The sequence below is a fragment of the Achroia grisella genome, unplaced genomic scaffold, assembly GCF_030625045.1.
Source record: "Achroia grisella isolate CSIRO2021 unplaced genomic scaffold, CSIRO_AGI_Agris_v1 utg1574, whole genome shotgun sequence".
In the NCBI taxonomy this organism is placed as follows: Eukaryota; Metazoa; Arthropoda; class Insecta; order Lepidoptera; family Pyralidae; genus Achroia; species Achroia grisella.
The window spans coordinates 241,446-252,317 of record NW_026712656.1 but is presented as its reverse complement, the minus strand read 5'-3'; the positions used below and the strand labels follow the sequence as shown (position 1 = coordinate 252,317).

The 10,872-nt window shown below is 32.7% G+C and overlaps 2 protein-coding genes across 2 annotated transcripts; one reads left to right on the top strand and one right to left on the bottom strand.

The window, feature by feature from the left end:
• Positions 1-332: 332 nt before the first annotated feature.
• LOC131841186 (CSC1-like protein 2) lies at positions 333-3,377 on the bottom strand. The gene has a single exon (XM_059189452.1). It carries the CDS (start codon positions 3,200-3,202, stop codon positions 974-976), a length of 2,229 nt encoding a protein of 742 aa, XP_059045435.1. The 5' UTR covers positions 3,203-3,377; the 3' UTR covers positions 333-973.
• A 526-nt stretch (positions 3,378-3,903) lies between these two features.
• LOC131841200 (scm-like with four MBT domains protein 2) lies at positions 3,904-10,822 on the top strand. The gene is made up of 7 exons (XM_059189474.1): positions 3,904-4,190; positions 6,721-7,131; positions 7,663-7,785; positions 8,095-8,223; positions 8,674-9,542; positions 9,740-9,915; positions 10,008-10,822. Exons 1-7 carry the CDS (start codon positions 4,116-4,118, stop codon positions 10,820-10,822), a joined length of 2,598 nt encoding a protein of 865 aa, XP_059045457.1. The 5' UTR covers positions 3,904-4,115.
• Positions 10,823-10,872: the final 50 nt, after the last annotated feature.

The following is a 10,872-nucleotide window of genomic DNA, read 5'->3' as shown; positions in this document are numbered from 1 at the left end:
TGATACAATGTAAAACAGAATTAAAGGAGTGTGTATTTTATAAAGCTTCAATATATAATAACTGTAGTGGATTTAATAAAGTTTATGAGTATCATATTTATAACATACTATAAATAGAATCATTAGTTATATTATATAAAGAAATGATATCATTCAAAGCTTTGGTCATTTTTATTACTATATTAAAAGTATATATCTATATTATTACTAATTTGATTAGATTGGGTAGCAAGACTTCGAATTAAATTAACAACTTAATATGACCTTTACAACATTATATTCGTATTTGTATCCACATTAATTAACTTTTAGTACACAATTTTGATATAGTTTTTTCCAATAGAGGATTGCTAAAAAGACGCGAATTCATAATGTCGATCTATCCAAATTTGTTTTGTCAGTACCTTTAACTTATGTTCTTCCCGTCTTCTTCCTGTCAGATATACGACTGTTAATTTTGTTAATAACAGAAGATAGAGCAGGGACTCCTATTTTAACAAAATCATCGTTTTAAACTGTTATTATAAAGTCAATTCAGACACAGTAAGTACAAGGGCACTACCAAATATCAGCGTTACTGTCCAGGAACTTCGAATACCCATCTATTTTACACTGATTTTGATAATAATTACACATATATATATATATATATATAAGACACGTAAATAATAAAATTAGAAAACGCAACCGCAAATTTCCAATCATCGCTTGGCAAATTATAAGATTTATAAGCTACACGTAAATATAAAAATATTCTATTGTTTCAATATTTACATTAAAAACATTACACTTTCGTCCATTAAGAGATATCATAGTAACATAGCTTTACATTATATGACGCTATCGATATTTTAGATTATCTATAGAGATACGAAGGCACCGCCGATACGGAGCTGTTCTATAATTATTTTTTCGACAGATGGATGACATTAAATTACAATATTATTTATCAAAAAGGTATTTAGGGGGGTTCTTATATATTCACTACGTCGGGACCAGCTAACATGTTTACGACGTGTTGGCTGGCAGGAGATGACGCTCCATAGTCAGGGGTTGATGGCGACGAAATGGGCGTCGTGTCTACCGGCTTATTAAGAACCGGTGCCACGTATTCAGGGAACCTCATACTACTTTCTTCTTGTAATGGCGCTGGAGGCGTACAGCTAGGGAATGGACTAAGTAACAGAAAAGTAGCGAACGCAACTATGGACGCCAATATTAATATTATAGTGCGAGCTTCAAAGCCTGACCTCAACCCCGCCCATGCAGCCATGTTCACTAACAAAAGCAAGACGGACATACGAATTAGTCGAACTGCAGTCGCATGAATTCGACCTCCCCCCACACCACTCATATCAGAAGGCCCGTAAGCGAAATACAAGTTGTGTTTATCGCCTACATGTTTGAAAATTAGATAGACTAATCCGAACGGAGAAATCAATGGACAAGCGATACTATAAACCATAGTTATAGAGAAAATTGCTATACTCCATGCATAATGAACTCCAAATGGAAACTCGTATAAGATGGCTTTTTTCACGTAACTCTTCTCTGCCTTCGATTTTGATTGCAACAAAAACCAAACGTAAAGGAAAAGTTCTGGAAATCTGATCAACTCTAAAGCGGTACCGATAAAAGCAGAGGTTATGACATAGTTAACGAAAAACGCCCCTTTGTTAGGATAGAAAACACAGTCCCAGCGCATCGTATCGTTCTCGTGATGTAAAGTCCAACGTAAGAAGGCGTCAGCGCTCGCGAGTCCAAGTGAGGGTAAGATCAAGGTCATGAGTAGCAAAAAGGAAACTGTTTTAGTCATAATTGAATAATTTTGCTGTGACTTTGTCCAATGAGAGAGAAATTTATCAGAAAATGATACTATGGCTGGCATCACAGCTGCCATGGTCCACAAAAGCAATGTGGGGAGGAAGTCAAAAATAATGGAGCTAACTTTATCTGTGTTATCAGGTTTAACTACCACAGTATTGAATAGATTGACAATAATGGCTGGAGTTGTCAGAAAGAATAGAACAATAAATAGCACAAAGTTAATACATATTGCTTTTAAATACCAAACACTAGGCTGCACACTCAGGTTCTCCCAGATAATATCTGCCGGGTTTGTGGCATGTGAGAGCACCCAATCATGATGTAAGCTGAATTTATTGATAACTTGCTCGGCTAATTGATAAGATGGCAAAGTCAAAAATGCAATACTTAGAGGTTCGTTGAGTACCATTGCACGATGCCTCTTGGCTTCATCTTTCAGTCTCTTCTCTTCATGTGTATAAAAGTCTAAGGCATCCACTGGAGGTCCAAACCATTTCGGTCTAACGGGGACACGTTTTCCTGTCTTTTTATAATAATTATCACAGTAAACAAGTGCTTCCGTAACCATTTCTTTCTTCTCATATATTTGATCCAGTTTTTTTATATTATAAGCGAGTCGCAAATCAACTATTTGTATATGAGGAAAATTATGAACGAAATATGCTTTTATTGTGGACTCATTTCTATCTGCCTTCGATATATTTGTTATCATAATTGTGCCTGTCAAACATTTGGGCACAGGCTTCCGGCCAGTGCAGCGTCTCATTATTAGCACGGATACGGGTAAAAATAAGATACTGATTACAGTGTGAACCCATAGCCAATCCGAACTTCCATTTATATTGGACAAAGTTGTACTTGCAAATGTGGAGTTACTGCCCATGTTCATTCCTTGAAAATTTATAGGCAAAATTACACCTATAGAAATTATTGTCACAATGAACATGAGAGTTATTAAATGCCTCTGAAAGGAGAGGTAATGCACAGCATCCGGGCCACATTTAGCTAGGACCTGTTCACGGGTCAGTTTAAACACGGCAGGTAGCCACGTGAGGAATCCTTCATCAATGCTGGTCGATTCGTCATTGTTCCTTCTCCCGTCCACAAGACCGTCGCCGTCCCCGCCGCGGTAATAGAACAAGTTTGTCCAACGGCTCTTTGTCCGCTGGACGAGCGCCATCCGTCCATAATTCCATGCGGTACGTCGCAGTACAGTAAACAGAATGATCAGACATAACCAGGATATCAAGTTAAGAATCAAAGTCTGAGGTATACCGTTGTAAACATCTGTGATAATGTTGCTTTGTGATGTGTTCGTCAACATGCAACCATCCTGATCAGTTGTCATATCCAATATTTCCCCCGAATTAGACATTTTCAATGTCGCAACTATTCAGCCAAGCACGAAGAGAAAGCACATAATGAGCATTCAATAAACACTTAAGTTCTTCACGAACACTTCACAATTATTCACAAAATAGTTGTTTTATCACTATATTACTCTCTAAAAGGGAAATTTTATAGTCACGAAGTTAGAACAAATCAACACGACGGACTGATTAACAACTAATTAAATAGATAAAAAAAAACACTAGATACGTACAATGAAACAATGACATTGACGTTTAGTGCCCATCTCTCTGTATGAAACATATGGTGTATTGGAACTAAATTTACGGTAATTTTATATTACAATTTATAAAAATAATAACAATAAAAACAAATACCTACTAAGACAAAGTAATTTACGAGAAAGTGGTATAGTAATAAGTTTTCTACCGTAGAAAATAGGTGCAAAAAAACGAAAGATACGACTTATTACAATTCTACTTACTGTATTTAATTATAACCATATCGTCATTTAAACAACAATTTGCCTATGAATGAATATTTATTGCTTTCATAATGTTGGTGATACTCTGCAATGTAGCTAAGTATTATTTTATATTACTGTATAATAATATAGTGGCGCCACCTTACTTGTAAAAGATTTCCGAACAGAAAGGAGTTGGAATGTATGTGACCACCCTTATTGTGGGAAGGAAACTTTACATATAAAAAACAAGTGGAAAAGAGACAGCAAATACATATGTGGAGTTTCAAAAGCGAAATAGATTGTTAATACTTGCTCCATAAAATTTGAATTTATAAATGGAAATTAGTTGATTTTGTATTTATTCAATTATGGATTAGATCTTCACTGTTAACCATTTTAATCGATTACTGATTTACCATTTTTCAATTTTCCTTTATGAATTTAAACTTAAATTAAGTGTCTTATTTTTGTAATGGTGGAATTTGACTGGAGTAATTTTTTGGAAGCCAACAAATTTATTGCTGTGCCTGAGGAACTATTTTCTCATGTAAGATTATTAGCTACCATTAAATAATAAATTGTTTTCTGCACAGTAACCGATAAATATTCATTATCCGCTATTAAACTAATTTAATCCATAGAAGTGGGAGTCTGCTCAGTTTCATAATGGCAAAGTAACTTCATAAAATATGTATATAATTATCAATTATTTTTTAAATAATTTCTTACACATAATGGCCATGAAAAATACTTTAAGTATAATTTAAACTCTGAAATGTGCAAATTAAATATAGAACATATCTATTTTTTGCATCATAAATACCCAATAATTTAACAGTGGAGACTCCATTATTAAATATTTGACTTTATTTGTAATAATTTTGTAAAGATGTATATACTTAATCACATTTTCAATAAAGACATGTACAAAGTAATAGTATTAACTATTAAATAAATAAATTGTATTATCATTTATATTAGTGATTAGTAATTACTGGAATAAAGATAAAGAATAAAAACTTGCAAGAAAACTGTACCTATTCAATTAGTAAAGTGTTTAAATAAAACAAAAAGTAAATACTTAAGAAGATATATACATTATAATGTTGCAATAAATTACATAATTATTTTAGTTACTTCTGAAATTTTTATATACTTAATGGACCTATAAGGAAATTATTTATAGAGCTTAAATTATAATTAAATCTGCTCAAAATATTTTTAATGTGATAAATATATTTTTAAATATTATGATTATGATACTTATACATATAACTTTATAATTACATAATTATAAATGTCATAATAATTGGTATTAATTAATTAACCATTCAATTATAATATTTTAGATGAAAAATAAATTAATTTTGAGATAATATTGGTTTTACATAAAAAATTTTTTTATGATTTTTTTGTATGATTATCATAATATTCATGGGATGAAAATCAAAATCATCATTTCATTATGAAATTGTTCTTAGCTTTTATTGTATTTTAATTTAGTTTCAAATAATACAATAGATGTGTAATGTGCAGTTAGCAGGAAAATAAGCAATTGTATCATAATTTGTGTAGGTTTTTTATTACTCAAAAAAGGAAAAAAACTGTATTATTTGTTAAAAATATCTTTTGTTTTAGCAAGGAACTTCAATTAGTAATATTTACCTAATCTTCAGCATAAAAACAGATCCGCATAGACATTTCAGAGATATATTTTCTTAAATGGAAATCATGTTTTATATTTCAATAATATTATGTATAGGAAAAGACTGCTTTTATGATTACTGAAAAATAGACTGGTTTTTTTGAAGTCAGTTGAAAAAGCATAATAATAGTAGTTGCATTATGCAACTGTTACTAGGAATTCATTTATTGTTATTATGAATTCATTTATTTATTTAGAATATATTATAGATAAAAGATAATAAGAGATAAGATTTATTATACAGATAAAAAGTAAAAAAAAATTACTAATATTGAAACAATATATTTGTTTCAATATTAGTAATTTTTTTTTACTTTTTATTAACTTGACAAAATTAAGTTATTGAACAAGAGAGTTTTTAAAGTTAATAATAACTAAATGGCTAATGGCATATTGTTTAACACTATATGTTAAAGAGTTTAGTTAATTTAGAATATCAATGCATTACCTATAATAATTATATGTGCCAGTAATTCCAATGAAGTATTTCTTTTAAGTTCATTTAATTTAATTAATCAGTACTAATATTTATTAGATTAATTAGAACTACAAGAACAATAATATATTTATTAAAATTTGCACACCATTGGATATAGGCAGAATACACTGTATTCTTCTTCAAATAAAATTATTTGATTTGATTTAAAAAAAAAGTGATATAATGATCATTCATTATAAAGAAACTAATTGTAAAATAAGCTGTCTACTTCAATATTTAGTACTTAAACCTAAAACCAGTGGTGGTAGTTATTTATTAGCCTGCTTGAGTACCTCAATCTCATCTGTATTAGTCACCAAGCTGTTTGCTTTGTAAGCTGTGTTTTGGTTGTAGATTTTGCAGTGAAATTACAGGATAAGACACACTTAATCCTCTAGAATAGCAATGCATGATTGGAGATAACATGATGTTCTTAGGTCTGTTTATGAATATGTATTATTAACTCATTATTTTTGACCATAAGGTCAAACATCCTCTTTGACTGCACCATAAAAAAAACTAGCTTGATGACTAATACAGATGAGATTGAAGTACTCAAGGAGGCTAATAAATCCACCTTGTCAAAAATGAGTTAACATTATTAATGTACTTTTTTAATGGATTATAATGGAATGGTGCATTCTCCTGTGCTAACAGTATATTCTGGCAGAGCACTAGTGAAGGATGATAAGATGAGCATAAAGTTAAGTCACTTAGCCAGTTTGTGATAAATTCACCAGGAATACCAATTAGTTTCCAGTGCCCTGTGGAATTTTTTAGCAATGGGGTTACTATTTTCCACTACTAACATTCTCTTCACCCAGATCATAATAATTATTTATGATCATGTTTTCTGTATCCATAAACTATAGTGGGAAACATGTGCACTTACAGGTGGAAGCCAGTCTCAACAATGGCATTAAACAAGGCATGCTCCTGGAGGTATGCCACAAAACCAATCCAGACATATACTGGATCGCCAAAATCACCATGGTCTGTGGACACCTCCTCAGGATTAAGTTCATTGGTGCAGACAGCGACTTCTGGTGTGATATATCTGATACCAAGGTCCATCCCCTCGGCTGGTGTGGGAAGTATGATGAGCTAATAGAACCCCCGGATGATATAAATGAAAAGTATGGGGATACTATCATAGATATTATGAAGAAAGTTCTTATGGGTGGGCAGTCGGTGTGTATAGAAGCTTTGAATAATAAGGGCTTGTCTCCAATTGATAGAATCATACCAGGAATGAAGGTGGAAGTGCAGAATATTCTGGATCCTTATAGATATTGGATTGCATCGGTGAGTTGTTTATATCACAATTAGAATTGGTACTTAGTGATCTTGTGGCTTGTTAACCACCACATGATGCAATAAATTTTTCTTATGCATATATCTGTAAAAAAAAAAAGTAAAAGAAAAAAGGCAGATATTGAACACAATAGGAAATAGATGAGGGAAAATGTTAGGACAAATATGGCACGATGATTTCATGAAAATTATTATTGAGGGGAAAGTAGAAGGAAAGAGGGGGAGGGGAAGACCAAGGAATAGCTACATCAAACAAATTGAGGACAAAATGGGAGTCGTGTCGTATCAAGAATTAAAGAGCATGATGGAAGATCGCGGAAAGTGGCAAGAGCTCCACCGACAAGAGTGTAGCTCTTAAATTATGAATGAATGAATGAATGAATATATCTGTATAATAATATGTTGGCTTGAGTGTTCTTCTGAGATATTACCAACATTACAAGCTTGGATTAAATTGGGTCTAAAGGGTGCTGTGTGTATATCTACTTCTTACTTGAATTAAAAAAAATGTAAATTTTTCAGGTGTCTGAAAATGTCGGTGGACGGCTTCTGCTACATTATGACGGTGCTGATGATGACCAACAAAACTTCTGGATATTCTTTTCGAATCAGCGCTTATGTAATTTTGGTTTCGTGACCAATAAGGTAATAAAAATGATAATAAAACTGTAATTTTTATTATTTGAATTGTTAAATGACACAAACACAAAGACTCACACACATTTTCGCAGGCATGCACGCACGCACGCACGCACACACGCTCGCACGCACGCACACACGCACACACGCACACACGCAATAATAAATGTATCTGCCCGTAATTACATTCATTAATTTACTTCTTTGTGACTTCCATGATGCAGACATAGCTTGGAGCCTAGTGTAGGGGCATAGATATATTTTACTACTGGTTATTTTCATTTAAGTAAAATAATTCGCATTATTCTTGTTAAGGGTTCACCATGGCAATTTAAGTATCCAGGAAAAGTGAACAAATTCTCATGCAAGAACAAGCTGAGTACTCAGTTGAGACAGAGTGCTGAAGAGTCTATAAAGGAGCCGACACCTGCTGATTTATTTCAGGTAATGTAATAAATATTATTTATATTTCAAAATATATTATATCTGGTCCACTACCTTATGTTCATCCATAATATTAATTTCAATATCATTAATGTATGTTAGTAGCCTGAATTAAATAAATAAAAATAAAATAAAATAAGAATTCTATTAATCGATAAAGTGATATTTTTTATTTCTTTGAACTTTAGGGACTTTTTTAGGAACTAAAAGTACATGCCAGTTCCATTGACCCTAAAACTAAGAACTATATCACTTCACCAGTGTGCGAATTCCCTTTGAAATACTATCTGAAGAATTTACTAAAAGACTTTGAATGGCACCTACATTATAAGTTGATTCCATTTAATTAACAATACCCTTTCAAAACTTTAATATGAAATTAAAGTTTTGAAATACATTTGTAAAATTAGTGTGATTATTACTAAAAAAATATTTTATTATCACTTACAGCCTACTCCCAGTCTAGAAGTACACAACTTTGTTACTGGGATGAAATTGGAAGCTCTCAGCCCCCTGGATATGAAAACAATACGGCCAGCTACTGTTGGCAAAGTGTTCAACAACTTTCACTTCCTAGTAATCATTGATGATCATCTTGAAGATTATGAAGAAACAAAAATGGCCTGGCTCTGTGATTCTATGCATCCATACATTTATCCTATAGGCTGGGCTGAGAAGAATGGCATTCCTTTAAAAATACCTAAAGTCTGGAAAGAAGGATCTTTTGATTGGGATGATTACCTAGCTATGACATCATCAGTGCCAGCTCCAGATTACTGCTTTGGAAAAAAATCACTACTGAAAGGAATCAAAGTGAGCATGATGCTGGAAGCTGTTAATCCATTAAATCATGAAGAAATACATGTAGCCACAGTTGAATCTATAGTAGAACATATGGTGTGTGTACAACTCCTGCCTATAGGCGAGAAGGTGTGGTATGCACAAAACAGCGACCTTCTCTTTCCTGTAGGTTGGTGTGATAGTAACAATTACGAGCTTCATATACCTGATACATCTATCAACAAGGAACCAACCAAACCAGTAGAGGAAGTAAGAACTATCAAAGATGATCTGAAATCATCAGAGGAGTGGTGCGATAGAATCTTCTTCAATTATAAATGTTATGCTGGTCCATCAATAAGTAAAAACAAACTATCTCAATTGCCAAAACATGTTGGCCCAGGGCCTTTGTCTTTGGTTTTGAAAGAAGTACTAAATAAAATTATATCAGCGTCCTATAAGCCAGCAAAATTGCTTAAAGACTGGGAGACGGAGGATACTCCCGAAGAAGGCATGAGGCTGGAAATGTTGAGAGCTAAGTAAGTATTTTCTAAGTAAATAATATTTGTAATTTATCTTATTCAGCGTTGGTATTAAGCGATATAAAATAATAGAAATTTTTCAATCTGTACTATATATAATAATGAATTACAATTGACTGATTCAAACGTGCTATGTTCTCCACAGGCGACGCTGCGGAAATCATTTAGATTAAAATACTTCACTTCCTTTTCAGATTAAAAACTTTTACTTACCATGCATACGTTCCGATAGCAAAGACGGCAGACCAAGTTCTATCGTTTTGCCGGGAAATGTGTACTAAGATGCAGGCATGCCCTTGTCTGTTTGGACCAGTGGAATACCCTGAGCAGTGTCCACAGCACTGTCAACAAGTTGACAAATCCATATTTCGTAAGTCATATGTTTATGTTAAACTCCAATTATTTTTTATTTTTATTTAACACAAATGACAATATCTACATTTTTTATTTTAAATATTACAGATAATAGTACTGAGCGACGAGGTAGACCGAAGGGCGCTTTTAGCAGTAAGAAAAAGAAGAAGAAGACTACACCAGAAAAGAGAGAAAAGGAACAACAAATGACCCAAGATGTTGAAAGTGAACATAGTGCTGGTTCCACACCACCCTCCGAGTCAGGAACCAGACCAAATTCACCAGAGAGTGGAAATGAATATAAGAGAAACCAGCGGAAAAGGCGGGAACCTAAAAATACATATCCTAAAATGGAAATGAAAACAAGAGGCGCGAAGCTACCAAATTTTGCATTACAGATAAAAGAGGCTCATTGGAATAAAAAAGATGTACAGACAATTTACAACAATTCGTGTGTAACAAAAAAACAAAACTCGCCAGATAGTGATACAGAAAATGATACTAACGAAAGCAGTTCTAATTCAAGAGATGCTAAAAATATTTCAGATGTATCCGATTCTGAAGAACCAGAGTTGAAAAAATTAAAATTTACCTCATATGATCCTCTGCCATCAGATAATAAAATGTTTGAAAAAGATACATCACTACCTTGGGTGAGAGATAAACTTAAACTTTCTCCAAATCCATTGCACTGGTCTGTAGATGATGTTTACTCATATTTAATGAATACAGACGATTGTAAACTAATAGCTGATAGAATAAAGGAAGAGGAAATTGATGGGGAAGCCTTTATAATGCTTGATTTACCGATCATACGAGACTTTTTACATATGAAAAAAGAATTTGCATTGCAGTTGTGCAAACATATTACAATGATTAGATGGTATTATATAGTGAATTTTGAAGAAAATGTGAATGAATGATGTGTCTGAATGATGAGCTTTATGAACTTGTTCCTTAATATATTATTATC

What these genes read in the sequence shown, in the direction of transcription:
- LOC131841186 (XM_059189452.1), bottom strand. Translation starts at nt 3,202, where the DNA reads ATGTCTAATTCGGGGGAAATATTGGATATGACAACTGATCAGGATGGT.
- LOC131841200 (XM_059189474.1), top strand. Translation starts at nt 4,116, where the DNA reads ATGGTGGAATTTGACTGGAGTAATTTTTTGGAAGCCAACAAATTTATT. An exon ending in TTGGTTTCGTGACCAATAAG is followed by an intron (nt 7,786 to 8,094) that starts GTAATAAAAATG and finishes ATTCTTGTTAAG; the next exon opens with GGTTCACCATGGCAATTTAA. An exon ending in AGTTGACAAATCCATATTTC is followed by an intron (nt 9,916 to 10,007) that starts GTAAGTCATATG and finishes TAAATATTACAG; the next exon opens with ATAATAGTACTGAGCGACGA.